This window comes from Coptis chinensis, chromosome 3 (assembly GCF_015680905.1).
Source record: "Coptis chinensis isolate HL-2020 chromosome 3, ASM1568090v1, whole genome shotgun sequence".
Taxonomy (NCBI): Eukaryota; Viridiplantae; Streptophyta; class Magnoliopsida; order Ranunculales; family Ranunculaceae; genus Coptis; species Coptis chinensis.
Window position 1 is genome coordinate 97,403,847 of NC_141458.1, and position 22,149 is coordinate 97,425,995.

A 22,149-nucleotide genomic window follows, 5' to 3' on the forward strand; every position below is an offset into this window, starting at 1 on the left:
GCTCCATGTAGAGAAACTGCTAATGTCTCCCAACTTTCGGGTAGAGAGCCTAATAGAAACAAAGCCTCAACTTTGTCTCCCAAATTGATCTTCATCAAATGCATCTGATTGATGATATTCTGTACTTCATTAAGATGCTCAGACATTGAAGAACCTTCTTGGTACTTCGTGTCTGCAAACTTCTTAACGACTAGCACTTTGTTTCCACCCGACTTCCTCTCATAAAGGTCTTCGAGTTTCTTCCACAGACTGAAGGTTGTAGTCTCTTGGGACACATGGTGAAAGAAACTGTCGTCAATCCACTGTCGAATGTATCCAATCGCTTTTCTGTCAAGCTTTTTCCACTCAGCCTCATCAGTCTTTTTTGGTTTTACTCCCTCATTCTCAATGGGAAGTGCCAAGTCCTTGCAGTATATCAAGTCTTCCATCTTGGCTTTCCAGATGGTGTAGTTCTTCCTATTCAGACTCATCATGCGAGTGTTCACTGAATGGTCCATCTCTAAAAGTTATTTAACCCCAAATCTTCTCTCAGGAATTTCATCAAACACCTTTTGACCAAGATTCGGATAACACCCTAGGCTATTCCAACCAAGGCTCTGATACCACTTGTTGGGGATTATATCAATACCAATCGATTCCCCCACTACACAGATAACTTGTATTTGAACACAATTCAACTCCAGACAAAATCTAAATATCAACTACAGCTTATACTAACATGCCCAACTCGCTAAACAACTATCAACAACAAATAATAATGCAAAGCAGTAAAGGCAAACCACAACACAAAGATTTACCGTGGTTCGCCAATGATGCCTACTTCCACAAGAGCCAGTTCTTTATAAAGTGGGAAGGAATATTACAATCTCTCCTTTCGGTCTCACCTTACTAGATCACTCTTTATCTCTTTCTGTGGTTGTATCTCTGTAAAGGTTATCTCTCAATCTTGATAGCTTTCAAGATTGGGTTTCTCTCTCTTTGTTTTAGTCTGGATTCCAATCCTTCTGACTTGGTTGGTTAGGTTTTCCAAAACCTTGATTTTTGGTTTTATATCCAAAAACCAAATTTTGATTCTTATCGTGAATAAGCCCACGAAATTAGACCTGGGCGCAGGTGCGCCCCATTTGAGCGGGTCGCGCCCAAACACTAGAGCCATGAGCGCAGGTGCGCCTTATCTGAGCGCGGGTCGCGCCCAAACACTGGAGCCATGAGCGCAGGTGCGCCTCATCTGAGCGCGGGTCGCGCCCAAACACTGGACTGATTCAAATGCACGAGCGTAGGTGCGCCTACTCTGAGCGCAAGCGCGCTCTGACATATCCAACGCCGAATCAACTCCGTTTCTCTCCAGCTCTGTTTCTCTCCTCATGTGAGGGATAACACCAACAGTAGAGTTGTAGGCTTTGTACGTAGCTTCTTTTCTTTCTGTCCTTTTTCCTCTTTTTTTAGAGAAAGAAAAGAGAAAGTGTGTATGAGGATGGATTGCACGTTTTGGTAATCAGTCTCGGCTGGTTGTGCTCTAATATATAATGTCAATATATACTCTTTCTGTTTTGCATTTATTTGGTGAATAATCTGAAATTTAGTAGCTAATACGATTGTATTTTGTACCTCAGGCAAACTCCACCGGTAGTATTCACGGAATCACTGATGATACAACGTTTTGTAACAATCCTTGGGGTATAGACTTGATTATTACACTGACTTTGGCAGGGTTAGTCACTCTTGCATGTGTGTCCAGATGTGTGTGGAAAAATTGTAGAACACGAAGAAATGATGCGCTGATGGTGAAGGGATTGAAATGGGTAAGTAAGCCTTAACTAATGAAATTAATTTTCTCTTTTGTAATGTGAAATTTGAAATGTAGTATGTACTGTGAAAGTGTGTATATACTTCAAATGGGAGCAGAGAAGATCATCTTGGCTAACCCTCTTCTTGTAGTGTGTATATACTTCTCACATATACTTCTTAAATTCAAACTAGTTGTTAAACCTCAAATTCAGGAAACCTTGCCAGTAAATTTATTTTCACAACTATTACTTATTTGAGTTCTCTTCTGGTTTGGTTGTGAAGGATCGGTATGCAGGGAAGGTACTGGTGAAAGGCAGTAGACGTGCATGGTCTCTACTGCTTTAGACCGAGCGCAGTCATCGCTTACTACCAGTACAAGTTCCCTGAAGGCTTCTAAGCTAAAGATCAATATATGGCACCTTAGGTTTGGTCATGCCTCACTAAAATTTGTCTAGTCTCTTAGTTGATTGAGTTTGATTTCCTTAAATAAATGTTGTGTTTTTTGGATAAAACAAGAGGTGAACTTGGGCTTGGGCTTGGGCTCTCTTTGATCCCTTATCTTCTTTTTGGTAGACCATTTTTCTTAAACTGTTTTCGGATAAGTTTGGAAACAGAATTGGATATGGTTTGGGAAACAGATGTGATAGACTTGTAGAATCCAATTCTTATCGGGAAACCGGATCAGTACCCTATCCGGATCTACTGAGTGCTCCACATTTTCCTCTATAAATACTCCTAGAGCAGCAGCTAATAATGTGTGCAAAAACTATTTTCTATACTAAGTTGAGGGCTTTCATAAGATCAGAATCGTGGTTCTTCTTTTCTTCTTTGGTTTATCTGCAGTAAACAAAGGAGAGTCTATCTGGCTGTTGTATCCTGGAGGTTGACGCGCTTTGTCTGCATAAAGAGGAACAGACGCGAAACAACCTTAAAGAAAGCGTTTGATCCGTGCCTCAGCCAGCCTTCTTATTCACAGTTTGTTCTTGTTGCAGCAATTGTTACCAACAATTTTAAGGTTGTTTGACGATGAATACGAAGAAAGGTTAAGGTTTGTTTATCGGTTTTCGTTTATGGATTAAGCGATTAAAAGGTACGTTATTGCGTTATGATTACAGTATTATCTAGTATATTTTTGTCAAGATTGCTCTACTAACAGTTAGTATGTGGAGCCGAAGGTGACAACAAAAGTATATTGGTTTAATGCTAATCATTTTTTTTTTGAGTGGAAACAATAATCGCCTTGACTCTAGAATTAATACGTCTTGATTCTTGGTTTAAAAGATTTTATTGTTGTTCACTATATGGGGTATAAAGTAGGCCACGGGCTAGAAAATTTGTGTTTGACAATTGATGAGTTATATTGGGTTATGCTCTCGGTTTTGATTAATTTAATTAAAAGATGAATTGTTTAAGTGAAAGAACGTAAAAGGTTTACATCTGCTTTGCTTGAATTGTTTATCATCTTTGTGAACCTGCTGGATGTAATTGGGCATGACTTTAACGCATGTGCAGTTCTTGCTTATGCCACTAAAAAGACTGAGAAAGGGAAACACGTTTAGGATGTGTTTTTGTTCATGAGATACTGACTGTACGTAAGACGTTATCTATTTAGAATCACATGCGCAAGACATGTTCTATTCTATTTTATTAATGGTATTGATTACCATATATCGTGAAACTCACTTATTTGGTTTTGGTCCATGAACAATATCTGAGTTTGGAATTTGGAATTTGGAATTCGGAGATTGTCGAAAAAGAAGAAATAGTTCGAAATTCGGAATGGTGGGACAGTTCTGACGAAAACGGCAATAATTTTTTATTCGATGATCGGATTCACAATCCGCTTTTTGTGTTAGAAAGCTAACTCAGAGATGTTTCCAACAGTGTATGGCTTGAAGCCTAATTAGTCCAGAACTGATTCAGCTTTACAGTTCTTTATGGGCCAATTTCTCGTCGAATAGCAAAACGTGAAAATCCGAATTTTCAATCGGGATAGGTATCGTATTCCTTACCAAATCTATGAAATTCTTTGTTTTATATTGTGAGATGGATTAAAACATAGAATTACATGCTAGGGTTTTTAATTTAAGGAAATTTAAAACCTAAGTCTATATGTTCTGGTTTTTTATCTAGTAAATATGTTGTGGCACTGGGTGTTGGTTAACATGCTTTGAAAGTTTTTTCATTGACTAGATATAACTGTTTGAGATTAATTTCTCTTTTGTATATATACGACCACTAAGGTTGGTGTCTTTGTTGGTAAGGGATATGCATGTAAGGAGATATTGAAGTTTGTTGATCCCACATCTAGTAGTAATGGAGCTACCTACACTTCTTTTGATATAGAACCCCACACCTTAGATGAGGTCCAACTGAGGTTTGGGCCAAGTGATGGCTTAGGTTGGGGACAGTATCAGTCTTGGGTGAGACATCTATAAGGGTACTATGGATGGTCCCTAGACTTGGCCCTGATCATGCCTGACTGGTGAGACAAAGCCGATGGTTCGGTTAGACCAGTTTCGATCCAAGGTGGAGATTGTTAGGTGTATGGACCGAATTGGATGTTGTTGATCTTAATAATCTTTTACTTCTACTTACATGATTTCTTGTTCTGTTAATGTTGGCATGGTAGATTATGTCATATTAATAGAAAATATGTTAAGAACATGAGCATACTTGGTTTAATTCCTAATTTGGATGGTGATGATTTTGCACGGTGGATCTTGCACTAAGGCCAAAATCACAAAGGAGCGTCACAAGTCAGTTGAAAGAAATACAAATCTGCTAGACTTGGTATACACTGATATTTGTGAGCTTGAAGGTGTTCTGACTAGAGGTGGTAAAAGATATTTTATTACGTTCATTGATGGTTGCTCGAAATTTACATATGTTTAATTGCTGAAGATAAAAAGTAGTGTTTTTATGGTTAAAATCAGCATGATAGGAACATTAAAGTAATTCAAAGTGATTGAGGTACTGGATATGGTTATGCTGATTTTAATATTTTTCTTGCAATTATATGGTATTATTCATGAGATGACAGCTCCTTGTTCATATGGAATGAATGGAGTAGATGAACGTAAGAACAAAACACTTAAAGGGATTAATTGTTGCTATGTTGCTTAGTTCTGGAGCACCCTCAAATTTTTGGAGGAAGCTGTTTTGATTATTAGCTATATATGTGTTGGATAGAATTGCTAATTCTAATACAAAGATTACACTTTATGAGCTATTGAAGAACAGAAAGCCTAATTTGAGTTACTTCAGAATATGGGGATGTTTGGCTTTTGTAAGGAAGCATGATCCCAAGATCTCAAAGCTTAAGAGCAAAGCTTATGAGTGTGTCGTTTTAGGCAATGCTATGGAGAGCAATGCCTACGTTTTTCTAGATATGAAGAGTAATGTTTTTGTTGATCATCTTCTATTGAGTTTCTTGAAGATAGATTTCCATATTTATCTAGAAATAGTGGGGGTGCTAGTGAGGGTAGTATCCTCCAAGTCCCCTAATAATGATGTTTCTGACACTGACATATCTAGATTGCATGATAGGATCATGGACACAGAAGATGAACCTAGAAGATATAAAAGAGCTTAAGGTCACTAAGGTTTTGGGACCCGACTTTGTCAATGTAATTTGGAAGGAGATCCCTCCTCCATTAAAGAAGCTCTCATATCTTTTGATTTCGAGTTTTGAAGAGAAGTCATTCGAGTGAGATTGATTCTCTCATGGAAAACAAAACTTGGAAACTTGTTGATTTGCCTATTGGTTGTAAAACTATAGGAATCAAATGGGTTTTAAGAAGGAAGTTTAAAACCGATGGTTCAGTGGATAATTTTAAAGCAAGACTTGTTAGCAAGGGCTTTAGACAGAGAGAGAACTTGGTTTCTTTGACACATATTCACCTGTTACACGGGTAACATCCATTAGAGTATTACTTTCTGTTGCTGTTGTTCATAATCTTGTTATTCATCAGATAGATGTTAAGACAGCCTTTCTAAACGGGGATTTAGAAGAGGAGATTTACATGGATCAGCCAACAGGTTATGTGAACCAGGTAATGGTAAAAAGGTATGCAGATTACTTAAGTCACTTTATGGGTTGAAACAGACACCTAAACAATGGCATGAGAAGTTTGATAACTTTATAATTACTAGTGGGTTCAAGATAAATGAAAGTGACAAGTGCATTTATCATAAGTATTCTGATGGGATATATGTTATTATATGCTTATATGTTGATGATCTACTAATCTTTGGTTCCAATTTACATGTTATAAAAGAAACCAAGAACCTGTTGTCTTCTAACTTTGATATGAAGGACTTAGGTGAGGCTGATGTAATGTTGGGAATCAAAATTACAAGATCGTCTGATGGCATATGGCTGGATCAGTCACACTACATTGAGAAAATGTTGAAGAAGTATAACTACTTTGATTGGCATGGATTGTGAGTACTCTCTTTTTAATTCTCGTGTTAAATTATTTGCGAATAATGGTGAACCCGTGAATCGAAGGAATATGCAAGTATCATTGGTAGTTTGAGATATCTTTCTGATTGTTTAAGACCGACATTGCCTATGTAGTAGGTGTTATTTTTGCGGTGTATACTAGCAAGCAATAGATTCGAATTGGAACATCCTTTCGAAAACTCCGAGGTCACCTGTGGCTATGTGTTTAGCATTGGTGGAGGTGTTGTATCTTGGAAGTCCAAGAAATGCAGACCATGATAGCACGGTTTGCTATGGAGTATGAGATTATTGCTTTGGCTAGTAACAGTGAAGAAGCTAGTTGAGTACAAGGCCTTCTTACTCATATACTAGTCTAAGATAGACGGTATTAATTACAATGATACTTTGTTGATAGCATTACAGCTATTCTTGGGAGAGTCCATATTATTTTGATTTTTGAGAGATCGAAGATAATCTTGCAAATTCACAAACCAAAGCTCGCGCCGAGATACAATGTGGATCGCTTCTACTAGCATGGGACTGAAAGCCAATTGAAAGGTGAACATCTATGATGGTAACCCAACCTAGGGAATTTGGAGATCCCAAGAACTAGGTTCAAAGGGAAGAACAAGCCATAGAATGTTGGTTGTGAGACATACATTGTTACTTATCCGTCCCGTAGTTGGATAGTAAAATGTATGAAATCTCGCGGCGATAAATAGAGGTTGAGGTTTTTCGGGAAAAACTCTTAATGAAGTTCTATGGTCCTTATGGGGGAGTGCATAGCTACTGAGGAGCACTCTTGATAGACTTCACCTAGTGAATATGAAAGTAGAGGCCGCTTTCTATGAGAAATGGTCGATTCTCTAGATCATTCACTTAATCCAGAGAGATACCTGGGGCCTTTAATGTGCATAACATGAAAGGAGAACATTTGGATATGTCAGGCGTGATTATAACTTATTGTATACTCAAGACCTAAGTTTAAGACTTAGTCACTTATGGTTCTTATACTTTGAGTAATTTTCACTCACGTAAAGGTTTAAGTCTTGGACACCTTTATCTATGCATAACATGTTGATCGATATTGATTGCCCTTAAGTATAATTTCTATTTTGTTTTTATCAAAAAAATAAGTGGGGGATTGTTGTGTTTTTGGATAAAACAAGAGGTGAACTTGGGCTTGGGCTTGGGCTCTCTTTGATCCCTTTTATCTTTTTTGGTAGACCATTTTTCTTAAACTGTTTTGGATAAGTTTGGAAACGTAATTGGATATGGTTTGGGAAACAGATGTGATAGACTTGTAGAATCCAATTCTTATCGGGAAACTGGATCAGTACCCTATCCGGATCTACTGAGTGCTCCACATTTTCCTCTATAAATACTCCTAGAGCAGCAGCTAATAATGTGTGCAAAAACTATTTTCTAATAATGTGTGCAAAAACTATTTTCTATACTAAGTTGAGGGCTTTCATAAGATCAGAATCGTGGTTCTTCTTTTCTTCTTTGGTTTATCTGCAGTAAACAAAGGAGAGTCTATCTGGCTGTTGTTGTATCCCCGGAGGTTGACGCTTTTGTGAGATAAAGAGGAAATGTGATTTAAACAACTTTAAAGAAAGCGTTTGATCCGTGCCTCAGCCAGCCTTCTTATTCACAGTTTGTTCTTGTTGCAGCAATTGTTACCAACAATAAATCATGTTGTCATTCACTCATTCAATATATTCACATTGTTGTAATAAGCCATTTGATATAGTACATGTTGATCCTTGGGGACTCTCCCCTGTCACATCTGCTTCTGGATTTAAAGTCTATTGTTTTTCTTGTCAGACTTGTTACACATGGTTCTTTTCTCTGAAGAAAATATCAGACTTCTTTTCCACATTTATTTGTTTCCTTAAGTATGGTGAAGCTCAATTTGATACAAAAGCTAAAAGGCCTTAACCTTCCAATGTGATGGTGGAGGATAATTCAGTACACTTGAGTTTTTGAATCGCTTGACGGCCTGAGGTAACTTTGTTCCTAGAACAACTGTTTTATTTGGTTTAGGCGGGGAAGGAGGATATCACCTAAAGCGTACAAAGTTCGCTTGAAACAGATGATTGGAGTTGAATGCTTTGACACGGATACATGGCTACCATTGACTCTGTGATTCGTGATGGCTTTGATCTTTTGTCAGTGTCACTTGGTGGGGACGCTGAGAGTCTTATAGTTCGAGGGACCTCAGCCTCTCTGGCTCAGTCACCGTTTCACATGCAGCCTACAATTATGCATCTCAATATAGCCACATCGGACAAGTTGTTGTAGGGACTGGCATACCTCTACCTAAATACCCTTCCGATTTCCTGCCACAGCATTGTAACATTTCCCCCAAATAAGACTTCCCCCAAATAAGACGCATCTCTGAGAAGCACAATACAACCAAAGTTCGAGGGCGAATATTGTTTTTGCAAAACAGAGTTAGAATGAGCGTGGTGACTTCCTGGAACATGGATTTCCAAGAGTGCTTTCCGTTCTGTTTCATCCATTTTAGCTATTTGAAATAAAAGTTTTATTTTATAATCAAGTGAGTGATTGAGGGGGGATTGATACTAAAGACATTTTTTTATCAGGAGAACACATTCCCGCGACCTCAAAAGTAATACAAATACACACAGTAATATATACCTGAAATGGATTACCAATTTGCCATGAACTTGAATCTACTATGTAAACTACAGATAAATAAAGGGAAAAGGAAATGTGAATAACGTACTTTATTAACTTGTAAGTTGTAACTAAGAGTGACAATCGGAATTCTGAAATACATATTAACTTTATATATTGAAACTAATTATATCACCCCACAGGCCCACAATCACCTCCAGGTCCACCAAAAGAGAGAGAATATCCATTGCTCCCTTTAAACCCATAGCGGAATACACTGTAGCAATTAACACTGCTATATATTTTTCCAACTCTTTTCCATTTGGATCTGCCCAAGTATTTGTATGATCAACAATTTCAAGGTTTTTGAAATATGCAGTCCTACCAGTATTATAAGCTTTAAACTCTCCACTCCCAATAGGAGGACTAGGTCCATTGGGAAGACCTTGTGCTAACCCTCCCCATGCAACATGAGACGCACCCCCATCTGATCCTGTTATTAAGGTATTTATCCAGTATCCTACGTTCACATCATTTACTAGTAACCACCAATACCCAGTAACATTGTCCTGCCACAGTTGAACAGAAAATTTTGTTAATCATACTAGCATCATAATGACATTATAGGAAATTGTCGATTGTATATATAATTGAAAGGGTTAATTTATTTCTAATAACAAGAAAAATATGAACATGCATAAATTTGAAGCTTTACCCTGTAGATATAGAGTTGAATTATATATTGTTGTCCACCGAGAACAGATGTTGGGGTCAAAACAGCATCAACGGGATTCTTGTTGTCAATTTGAATGAAGTTGGGAGAACAGAGAAGATTGAAACAATCCCTTTTATTGCCAAATTCCTGAAAATTTGCACGATATAGATAGATGGATGATTGTATTATTTCATTGGAATTCAAATAAAAATATGCATACTACTTCACTTACATCCGTTCTCCAAAATATAAATAATCGAGTAAGGGTATCCTCATACAACTGTGACGAGACCTGTCAAAACGAATAACGTTAAACGCAGGTGAATAAGCCATGTGGAAGGTGGGTGGAAGCAATCTTGAAGGAAGAAGTAAGAGAGAAGTGAAAGTACCATCCATCCTGCTTGTAAGCTAGTCAGTGAATCACCAGAACCATTTTCGATCCATAATTGAGAAGAACTACTTTGATTAATTAGCTCCCACGACTACATTATACAAGGAAACAAATCCTTGAATTCCATAAAACTTTGTTGTGACATTATTTAGTGATCTCACAATGGCAAACTGCAACATGATGAAATCATAACTACATAAACAATTTTTAATTAGAGCTTCTTAAAGGAGGACTTCAAATAAAAATAGATCATAATAAAGTTGTTTCAGACTGTCCACTAACATAAATATGATTAATGATACCAAAAGATACAACAAATTTAGCAGGCATTTTTCGGACAGACTCACATATTTATGAAAGATGATACGAACAATTTATGTAGGAGAAGATTTTTCATTAGATCAAAATATTCTAAGTCGTTCTAAATAAAAAAAAATATCAATATGAGTCAACAATAACCCTGGCAATCGTAAATCATATTACATACCAAACTACCAATGGGATCTAGCTAGCTAAATTGCTAAAAGCCATATCATATCATTGAGTATGAACTGTATACATATAATAAGACTAAATGAAAATGCAACCGAAAATTTTCAAATACAATTGTTTTACAGTAATTACACCATTATAGACTTATAGTAATACCATGTAAATTTTCCCAGACATATCAGTTTAGAAGGAATTACACCAAAATTTAGTTGGAGAGCTTACATGTTGACCAGGGGATTCCTTTGTTAGCGGATGAACATCCCTACTGTATGATTCTGAGAATGATTTAGCTCTTACTAAATCTTCTTTCCTTGTCCTTCGAATAGGAACCGTTCCTTCTGGGCAACCAACAGTTGTTAGAGTTGCTCTTAATTGTTTCTCAGCCAAGGGAGCATCTTTTAATCTCTCTGGAGAGTATGTAGGCTTCGTCTGTATAAATAAATTATATATTTACACTGAATATTGCATAGTCGAAAACATGTTTTTAAAAAAAGGAAATAGCATATGTCAGCATTCTTTAAAAGACTAAGAAGATCTTGGGAAATAATATTCAAGGACATGCGTGTTTAAATCTGTGACAATCTGAGGACTGCGTTGTCGTTGCTACCTATGATTCTGGTTCAATCGGAAGTCTGTGCACGGAAGAGCTATCCCACATATATCTATGGTTCTTGGAGATTTTGTGTCGCAGACTTTGAGTTACTACTATACGTATATGTGTTTCAATGATGGCATTCTGAATGGATTAGGGACACGAGAATACTCCCTTTTGAAATTGCATGACTGCTATATGTTGCAGCTTGTCAATTGAAGGAAATGTTATGAAGGTAACAACTAGGGAATGTGACTGGCCACTGTTGCAGTTACCCTGCTGTACTTTTAGCTAAGAAGTAGAGCTACTTCCAAGTTCCAACTTATGCTTGGATGGCATCCATTCATATCTATTCTCTTGTGCTTTGTTGTAGAATCACTACTATTACTAGTATATTGCATAGCAGTGGGGGCGAGAGCCTAGAGGGAGAGTGGAGAGGAAGATATTGAAAGGGCGTGGAGAGAGAGAGACGAAGAGAAGAGATGAGGACAGACAGAAACCAACCAAATCCCATTTTGTCCATGTACCCCCCTCTCAGCCTAGAACGTTCTATATTGCATAGCAGTGGGGGCGTGAGCCTAGAGGGAGAGTGGAGAGGGAGGAGTGGAGAGGAAGATATTCAAAGGGCGTGGAGAGAGAGAGACGAAGAGAAGAGATGAGGACAGACAGAAACCAACCAAATCCCATTTTGTCCACGTACCCCCCTCTCAGCCTAGAACGTTCGCTCCGCTCACTTAATTATTCTATTGAGGACGACCTCCCTAGTTGGCTTTGGCACACAAATGGCTATAGGCTTTCTTCTTTCAGTAAAAATAAAGGGTTAACTAGTATTACCCCCACTAGATGAGCCAATTAGGATTTCCCTCTCACTAGATGGGGAAATTAGGGTCTCTCTCCCAAGTAAACAAAAAAAAAAAAAAATCAACTTGGTTTGATAGTGTTTTTTTTTTTTTGTGTGTATTTGGGGGGAGACCCTAATTTTCTATCTAGTACGGGGGAAATCCTAATTGGCTCATCTAGTGGGGGGTAATATTCGTTAACCCAAAAATAAATAAAACTGTTGTATGATGAAAAAACATATATAGGAGAGCTTGACCGTTTGAAAGCAACTGGCGCCTTTTGCTTTAAATCATTTATGTTGTATGTCTTGGCCAAGTTAATTTTCTTCGTAATTTTGGTCATGCCATTTTTGGTTTAAGTCTTTGTACAATTGTACTAATTAGTTGATTAGATTGACACATCAATTAGGCTATTGCTTTGTATATAATTCCCAAACAGGATGCTTGCCATTTTTCATCATTTAAAATTACTTTGAACTTAAAAGGTGAATTGGCATTCCCAATTCAAACCTGATTTAGTGATTTTTCAAAAGGGAAATTGCGTTGAAAATTTACAACTGTAGATACAGTGTCGTTGCCAGTTTTGTCCATTAGAGGTTCTTAGACTTCTTAGTTCATGCAAAACATGGCTGTAAACTCGTGTGTTTTATGATTTTCCAGGTAGGGATGTTTGACCCAATTTTCAATTCCTAAAGTGGGCAGATAGGGGGGAAAACTAACAGTTTCCTAAGCATCTAAGTGCGATAGATAAATTTAAAGTGTAACTGACGTACTAATTAACAACCAATCAATAATTATGTTTATCAATTATAAGAGGAATATACAAACCTGAAAAAGTACTATACCTGAATGTCATGACCCTGGTACAAAGGATGATCCAAAGTTGGCTGTTTTCGGATGTCAATACAGTCATATGTATCACTTTCTTTCGTCTGAGAAAATAAGAGAGTTATGTCTATCAATCAAAAACAATTTTATCACTCTACTGCTAAAAGTATTTTGTGCGACAAACATTTTTAGGAACTGCAAATGGTTTTGAAAAGTGATAGCAATAAGATTATGGAGTACTGAGAGCATCAGCAACGGTGCCTTAAAGCCCATTGAGGGACCGGTTATGTACATAGCCGCAACGTAACTGTTTAGATAGATATATTCATATATCTAATACAAAACACAAGAACATCATCAACCTCTATTTAGAAAATATTGTGTTTCTTGAAATTTTTCACACGTACCAGGAAAGAAAACGGCATTGATTAAAGTGATGGAATATTGTACAAACGAGTTTAGCGTATTCCCCATACAAATGTGTTCAAATGATGAAAACAATTTTCTGAAAACTAAAGATGAATTAATTGACTAATTTCTGTGTTGGATTTAGTGTTTTTACTCCTCAATCATTTGCTTACAAATTGTTATACCTTAACAGTCTTGACTGGTGGTTTATTGAGAATCTTGAGCTGTCTCTCGAACTCCAAATCTTCTTCTTCAGAAAAAATTCTCGCACCAACTATATCGTGATTTAAACTGAAGGAAAATACCAACACCAGGGAGAAGAGATTAAATAACACCACGAAACGACCCATGTCATGCAAAATCAAACTTTTGTAGGGTACGCAAAATGCTATATAGAAGAAATGTTCGAGTTAATCTGGAAACAAATCATTGAAATCATGATAAATTAAACGCCAAATCAAGTGTTAATTACACGAAATCAAGATTCATGTCCTGGTCTTTAAAAATCATTGCACATATGAATCGTTTCCTACTATGATATGCGCCAGGAAATTTTTCCATGTACATATATATGACTACAACTGGGATGTTTTCGAAAATATTTCCTACTATAGGCCACGAGTTTGAATGTTAAAACTGTAGGTAAGAAGTAAGATCCCATGCCCTTGATTCTCATTTTGCTCCCTCAGGACTCAGGGAGTCAGGGCAATAACTTACTTCTTTAGATCAACATTCTGTTCATCAAAGAGAGCTGCACCCTCTTTACCCGTTGAAGTTGATTCCTGGCAGGAGCAGAAGATGAAATATCAATCCTGGAGTGACAAGCCAAGCGCCATACATGAACGTTTTTCTCAAGGCCGCATACCTTGAACAGTGTGACGTTCTACCTCTAAGCAGGAGCTGGAAGGTACGATTGCATTGACGAGCTCCTCTGCAGGGAAGGCCATTTTCTCTGTAAATGGTTAGATAGGCACATGAGCAAAGTATATGGTGGCACTATTGCTGAGCGGGTATACTTTCAAAATAGCAACATGAAATTCATATGAGAAAAGGGTACCAATTCCTCGGCTGTTCTTGCTGCTACCAGATTTGTGTGGGGTCTTCATAGCCTCTCCTCCTCCGAGCCTGTGCATCCGGTGTTGACTGGTTGTCAACAAATATGCTCCAGTCTTTTGATCTAACACCTCGAGGGCAATTTCTCTTTCTTTCTTCATCTATATTATATCTATCAAAATATTTAGACCGCAGATGGCTCTTAAACTCTCTCCAATGTTTGCTAACCTTTTTGAGGATTTGTTCTTTAAATCTTGCAGTAACAATATATCGATCCTGCGATAAGAACAATATATTGCAGTAACAATATATCAATAAAAGTGAAACCAAGAAACGGAACTAAAAGTCTAAAACAAAGAAAAAACTAACAGTGACGCGTTTCCAAATTTGATCAGGCACATCTCGCCACTGCTCATAGGTAATTGGACAGTGTCTCCGCGTTAGCGAACCAAGGTTGCTGGTGAAGGACACTGAACCTTCTCCCATGGGTTGCCTATAATCATTAAAATAAACCACCTTCTTTTGTTTAAAGGGACCTAAAATAATCAATTACTAATCTCAGTGTTCAGTGAAAATACAAACATTATTCATACATAATTGCTAGGAAAAAATGATACCAAAATATGTTTTGAACCAAGATCTTCAGATCTGGCTGCACTAGGCCTTGAGACCTTTGGTGAGGCACTTTGCTTCTGATGGCTTAAGCTCACACTTCTTTCAGCCTAGAATGTTCCCCCCACAAATATAATCAGGACAATAACTATAGACATTTAAACAAATCAATATAAAACTAGAGAATTACCATGGCCTTATTTGTTCTTGCTGCTCCTCGCCTACCATATGTGTGTGGAGTCTTTAAAGCCTCTCTTGCAGACTTGCCCTTACTGTGACGAGCCTGTGCATTTGGTGTTGACTGGTTGCCGACAAATATGACCCAGTCTTTGTGAGGAACACCTCCTGGACAGTTTCTGATTCTTTCCAAGTCTGTATCACATTTATCATAATGTTTGGACCGAAGCTTGCTCTTGAACTCTCTCCACTGTTTATTAATTCTTTGAAAGATTTGAGTTTTGTAGGTCAAAGAGACAGTATAATCATCAAAAAACACTAGATTATAAGAAAGTATAAGGTAATTGGAATGGTAAGGGGTCACACTGAAAGAAGCCTGAAACAGACCGTAACAAGATTCCATATCATAACCTTGATTTGGTCAGGGACATCCTTCCAGTGCTCATAGGAAATTGGACAGTGTTTTCGCATCACTGAACCTAGGTAGCTAACAAAGGATATTGAGCCTTCCCCAACAGGTTGTCCATCACCGTTGAAATGGGCCATTTTCTTTGGCTTGGAGAAACCTAAGATAACAATAAAAATCAGACAGAAGCCAGAACCTTTCTTTCCAAGCTCTAGAAATCCTCAAACCCCTTGGTATAATGACCTTAGATCTATCAACATCACATCCAGCCACAAGAAGTTTTAAAAAATATATAAATAGAATTAAGAAGCCTTTCAACATGAAAAGGGTGTTGTTGAAGAGGCCATTTATAAGATTCTAGTCTGTTTGTTTTCTCTTTGCTCCTTAGAAGCTTTGTTGTTTTGTGCTTTATAGATGACATTCTCTATAGCCACAATGCCACACCTCTGCTTCACTCCCTTCTTTCTAATAAAATTCTGGTTGATCTTAAACTGGTAAACATAGAAAAAGGAATAGAAGCAGAAGGCAATTGTCAAGGTATATGAAAATTGACATAATAGCTTTCCACTGTTTCCAGGACATGGTATTAAAAAAGTAGAAAAGCTGCACAAGCTCATATGATTCTTCCAATCTTCTCAGTAACAATTTCCTAAAAGATAACTTTTAGGATTCACAAATTTGTTCAGAGGATTTCCGGAATTAATATCTTCCATGATCAAATGCATACTAAATTGTACAGTTATAATAAACCTAAAAATTCCATACCTAAGAAGTTGAAATGTTAATGGTGTATGAATAGATTTAAGAAATGACACATCTCTGTTCAATGTGAAAGATAAAACAGGTGTCAAACGATGTGTAAAACCTCTCCCGAAGCAGTATGACAAATCTAAATAGTCAAAATCCTCATACAACCTTTGTAGCCAACACAAAAAGTAAAAATAATCTCATAAGCTTGATATGATGTTAGGCACCATAAGAAGATACACTAAAACACTTTAATCATAGAAGACTAGCTACGCCTGTCCCCTTTATTTACGGTTTAAGCAGAAATGATAAGCGAATATTGTTTTTCATAGACTGGAATTGTAAACAAAATCAAGTAAATTGCAGACGACATAAGTATAAAACAAAACTACATAGGCAGAAACACAAACAACCACCATGAAAAGGGGAAAGAGCAGTACCTTCAATATCAAAATCCGCAATTTCCACTTCCTCATCATCTTCTTCAGTATACCTATAAAATATAAATACCATCTACCTCTTCTTCAATAGTGCTTTCAATGGCATCTACCTCTCCAATTGCAAGCTCTTCTTCACTAGAGCTATCAACTCCATATTCCACTCTCTTCTCTTGTCGAAAACGCGTATTAACAACACCATTATCTTCACCAACCTTATCACTATTCTTCATTTCCTCTAACCTTTCCACAAGTACTCCTTTCATTTCTTTCAAAACTATTACTAAATCATCACTACAAATCACCCTTCCAACTACAGTTCCATCAACGGTTAACAAAGCTGTATCTTCAGGTTTTTTCCTCTTTCTACTATTACCATAAACTAGTTCTTCATCACCTAAATTTCATTTCTTCTGAAATGGAATTCTTTGGCACCTGAGTTGGTGCCTTGTTTCTTTTCGAAGAACCCCTTTTAAGCATTTATCAAGCTGGAAGCTCTATATGTGATATGACTAAGAGATTTCAGTGTAAAGATCAAAAACTTACTGAAGTAGCTTCAACAACATGGTTGCGTCGTTGTTGTTGTTGTAGTGTTGTTGATTGTGGGTGTGTTGTTGTTGGCTGTGTCGTTATTATTTCTGTTTTAAGCTAATGATTTCCACAGTTGCTGCGAAATCTTCATTTCTCTCACCCCATTTGGCCCTATACCTAACACATTAGACAACTAGCACTTCCATAATTGGAGTAGCTCTAGTATACAACTTAGTTAACGCCCAAGTATACAGTAGATAAGAAATCAACTTTGCTGAGGATATACTCATATAGTTCTTGTCAAGGGATTATCTCCAAAATTTGGACCAAATGCACTGATAATCTTCCAGTCCAAGTGTTTCGTAATACTGTATGTCTAATGAAAAGTTTTATTGGATATGTTGAAAGTGTTTTCCTAGAATATCCCTAAAGGCTATAATCTAAATACTAAGAAGACGAGCCCTCGAGTCATTATTGTCTAAGTTTAAAAATCTTGAAAGGTGTGACTAGTTGCTCCAGTCAGTTGGACCAAAACAGGAAAACAAGCACAGTTGAGTAAACAAAGGTGGTTATGTTCATCAATGTACAACTTCTACTATGAAGAAATGAGTTCATATGGTTCGCTTTGGCACCAGTCCAATGGAATCTTCAAATTGCCACTCTCACAACTCCTAATATATCTGTTTAGAAAACATACATAGTCAATCTCAAGTGTCACACAATCCAAGAAACAAAACATGCAGGCCTAAGATATACCATTAAGCATTTAACACTTGCAAAAGAAAACCACAACAACAATATATCACATCACGGGACGAAACTAGGAATATAAGATTCTCATACCAAACTAGGAAGATAGGCGTGCAATAAGCTCTCTCGATCTGCAATCATTAATCCCTGAGAATTCATTTGCTCTCTCAAATCAGCAATTTTCCCATGGGTTGAATGCTGAGGGAGTTTCTCCCATTGCAGTTGATCAATTTGCACTCTTGGGGAAACCACTTGCTGCCTCAAATCAGCAATCTGCTCCTCAGCAGAAAGCTGCAATCTCTGCTCTTCCTGAAGCTGAGAGTCTCTCTCCTGCTGCAGCGGATCAATATGCTCCTTTTGGGAAACCACTTGCTGCCTTAGATTAGCAAGCTGCTCCTCAGCAGAAAGCCGCAATCTCCTCTCCTCCTGAAGCTGGTCAACCAGAGGGACCAACCTTTGAGAAACTCCTTGCTCCCTTATATCAGCAATTTGCTCCTTGTCAAGCAGCTGAGGCTCCCGCTGCAGCTGATTAGTTTACTTCATTTGGCAAACCAAATCCCTCCTTGGATCAGCAATCAGTTCCTCAGCACAAAGCGACGCTATACTCTCTTCCTGAAGCTGGTCAACCGAAGGAGGTACCGTTTGAGAAACAACTTGCTCCCTTAGATCGGCTATTTGCTCTTCAGCAGAAAGGTGTAACATCCTCTCCTGCTGAAGCTGGTCAATGGCAGGTGCGGAATGTAGAAGCGTTGTCTTCGAAACACCAATCCCCAGGCCCCACACAAAGCCCTTTCTTTCAGGGCCATATACCTTTGCAACAGGATTGTGGTCTACGTCTAAATTGATGCTTGAGGGGTCTCGCTCAGTAATATCTTTTATTTGTTTCTGTTCAAAATATAAATTGAACATTAGGAGAAGCATTTGCATTAGTCGGTTAATAGAAGAGATTAAAAATTGTTATACTCACCACTTTGCTTGTGAGTTTCGGTGTTGGACAAGATCGCATCCTTTCGAGCATGCATAGCTACATATAGATCTGTTGTAGCAAAAGGATTTCCTTTTTTCTGGAATAAAACATGAAAGTACTTTACAAACAGAAAACACAGGCATACTGGGTGCGGTTCTATACACCCAATAAATGACTACACTGACCGGACTGGTAATACCCGCAAATCGCAAAACTAACAAAGTGGTGGTAAACTGACCCCAAACCTTGAATTTCGTACTTCTCCATTTAATATTCATGCAAACATCATGGAACAAACAAGAAGATTGTTTCTTATGTTTCTTCTCTCCTTGAGAATCACAAAATTAAAATGATTCACCTTAAAACCTAAAAGAACTTTTTCCTCTATGCTTCAATTATACACCACACAGTAAAAAGATCTTTTCAACTTACACGTCACCTACTCTGATTTCAGTAAGTTTCAAGTTGATACAGAATATACATATTGTGCATGTGTGTTATTTAACAGAAAGAACATTCACCAGAGCCTCTGCTGTTCTTGCTGCTCCTGTTCTGCCAGATGTGTGAGTGGTCTTCATAGCCTGTCTCGCAAACTTGCCCGCCTTTCGTCGAGCTTGTGCAACCGGTGTTGACTGTTTATCAACAAATATCTCCCACACATACTGTCTAACACCTTTTGGACAGTTTGCTTTTCTTTCATCGTCCATATCAAACATATCATAATGTTTGCAGCGAATGACAGATTTAAAACTCCACCAATAATTATGAATTCTTTGGAGGACTTTTTCTTTGTAAGCGACAGGCACAATATATTTCTCCTGTGGCGAGATCAAGAGATTTAATAAAGTGCAACTAAACAAGTAAGCATGAACCAAAGAAAACTGAAATGAGTAACAAACTGACAGTGATGGTCTTCCAAAGCATCTCCTTTGTCTGATCAGGCACATCCAACCACCGGAGGTAAGAAATTGGGCAATATGTTCGCATCATTGAACCTAGGTCATTTACAAATGAAGTAGAACCTTCTCCAATAGGTTGTCCATTATGATTAAAATAACCCATCTTCTTTTGCTTCAGTGAACCTTATATACAAAAATTCTAAAGTCAGTAAGATATTCAAAAAAACAGAGGCATCACAATATATTTTCCAATCTAGATACTTGAAATATATTGGAACCCAAAAAATAAAATTAATGACGACTCTTATCTTGCCAAATTTGGTGCATAGGGTTTAATGACTAACTAAAATCAGTTGAATAGTACGGATTTTGCACGATCGTACTAAAACTGCACTTCGTTTCATTGCAATGAGAATGGAAACCACAATGTTTGACTGAACATAAATTAAAGGCACTAATGTAGGCATGTAGCACATAAACACCATACATCATGCAACAGTATCAAACATCCAATGCACATTAAGGGTCGTTACTTGCACCACCCCCACCCCACCCCACCCCCAAACACACAAAAACAGTCACCCACACACCAGACAACTCTGATCACTGATGCAGCAAGGATCCTCACACTTTAATTCAATCCAATATAACTGGATCCTCAGGCTCTCTTTCAATTCAAAAAATTTGACTGGTATTATTTCACTACTTGATGTTTGCTATAGTTTATGCAAAATGACGCTCTCATAAAAAGTATCTGTAATTTCACAGCACAACAATTGTTTATTGCCATTGCCTATTGCTATGGTAGATTGCACAACACAATGAATGTAGAACAGAAGCCCAGTGCTTGACCAATATTCTCCAATAGTAAAACTTGCACTCATTGACCTATTCCTATCTTTGCTTGCCAATCTCACCCATCTAGACATCTAGTACAGTTGGAAATGTTGTGTTCCAACCGTCTCAAGGCCATTCACTAGCCATGTCTTGTAACATTGGCATAAATGAAAATCTCACATACAAGAATCTGGACTGGGGATGGCCTTACCAACTTAAAGTTAGTACAAACAAGGACGATTTAAGCTTCAAGAACTTAGCATTGACTTACCCTATACTCAAAACTTATTTAAAATGTGTGCCTTAAAAGCATCCAAAACTCAAAACCAGCAAATAAAAGAACAAATAACTTCATACAATGCTAAGAACAAGGCCCAAATGGGACTCCACAACTACACATATCACCACAGCATGCAATATAAACCTGTAAATGAAAGTAATAAGATTAAAAGTAAGAAGAACAGCCAAAAGTACCTTCAGTGTCGGGCTCAATGATTCCTTGGTCTTGAGCATTCGACACACCAGCCCCATTCTCTTCTCGTTCACACTAGTACTATTATCTTCATTCATTTGTGTCTCTTCCTCAGTCGGTTCGGCAACCGCATCTTCGATTCTCCTCCCTCACACTAGTACTAATAATATCTTCATTCATTTGTGTCTCTTCTTCATTCGATCCCAATATAGGAAACGATGGTGCTCTATTTGGTTCAACAGAAGCAAGACAAACACAACCTAGTTCAAGGAATTTATCAAATCTTTGAAATTGAAAACCAGCCAATCTGAATTAGATGCAACAGCATCTCGAAGTTGGACACCACCATAGCATATAAACAAGTCGGCATCACCTGGTTGACTAGCCTGTACAAGAAAGAGAGAAACCACATTTGATTAAAAGTAATGGCTCCAATAGGTGCCTTGAAAGCATGGGTATGAACCACTAGGCGACCTTGGATCTCTGTAATCAGATTAACATTCTCCTATACCATGCTTTAACAAGGAACTATTTCTACTACTCAGTGTTGTTGTTGGACCAGCAGCAAACATTGCTATACTGGATTGATAGCATGGGGCTTTAGTAATGAGAGAAATCTAGACCAATATGCGTGCCACTAATGGCTGTTCTGTTCAGAGTACACTTCCACCGAGAAGTTTGTTTCCCTGGGGTCCAAAATATGAAGATATGCAAGGGACCTGTATTTTACTTTTATAACAAACATCATAACCATCTTTCCCGTCATTTTAGTAAAATAACAAACACTGGACAGATATTTATGTTGGGGGTGTGTGGACTGACATCAATAGTCCCACATCGCCAAGTCATATCACTCCTATCCCAACTAGTAAATCAGGACAGAGGCAAGCATCTCAAAAAACCCTCAACCATGCACTCATAAACAAAGGCATATCCGAGTCCCAATAATTCCCATTTGTTCAAAATGCAATTTATACGAAGCAAAGATTGTTCACAACGCAGATATATTAAACAAGTCACACCAGGAAGGGCTAGTCAATGTGGAGACGACTTGATTAGCAGTCCCTAAGAAAAGCGTCTAGTTGATAGAGAGTCTGGCAGGCAAAGCTTTTTCAATA

At 37.7% G+C, this 22,149-nt stretch overlaps 2 protein-coding genes across 3 annotated transcripts; both read right to left on the reverse strand.

The window, feature by feature from the left end:
- Nucleotides 1-8,973: 8,973 nt before the first annotated feature.
- On the reverse strand, nt 8,974-15,031 carry LOC147511940 (protein neprosin-like). Of its 2 annotated transcripts, XM_086603522.1 has the most exons (11): nt 14,999-15,031; nt 14,814-14,918; nt 14,566-14,732; nt 14,425-14,472; nt 13,329-13,434; nt 12,753-12,839; nt 10,699-10,905; nt 9,983-10,154; nt 9,826-9,885; nt 9,594-9,740; nt 8,974-9,447 (listed from the first exon to the last, which is right to left on the reverse strand). In XM_086603522.1, the coding sequence occupies exons 3-8, from the start codon at nt 14,610-14,612 to the stop codon at nt 10,059-10,061; spliced, it is 591 nt and encodes a 196-aa protein (XP_086459648.1). In that variant the 5' UTR covers nt 14,613-14,732; nt 14,814-14,918; nt 14,999-15,031; the 3' UTR covers nt 8,974-9,447; nt 9,594-9,740; nt 9,826-9,885; nt 9,983-10,058. The 2 variants fall into 2 exon arrangements, with proteins under 2 accessions (XP_086459648.1, XP_086459647.1); XM_086603521.1 differs by lacking the exons at nt 10,699-10,905; nt 12,753-12,839; nt 13,329-13,434; ... (2 more) ...; nt 14,814-14,918; nt 14,999-15,031 and having other exon boundaries at nt 9,983-10,170.
- A 2,813-nt stretch (nt 15,032-17,844) lies between these two features.
- Nucleotides 17,845-22,047, reverse strand: LOC147511941 (uncharacterized). The gene is made up of 5 exons (XM_086603523.1): nt 21,034-22,047; nt 19,727-19,905; nt 19,345-19,641; nt 18,824-18,920; nt 17,845-18,741 (listed from the first exon to the last, which is right to left on the reverse strand). The coding sequence occupies exons 2-5, from the start codon at nt 19,883-19,885 to the stop codon at nt 18,719-18,721; spliced, it is 576 nt and encodes a 191-aa protein (XP_086459649.1). The 5' UTR covers nt 19,886-19,905; nt 21,034-22,047; the 3' UTR covers nt 17,845-18,718.
- Nucleotides 22,048-22,149: the final 102 nt, after the last annotated feature.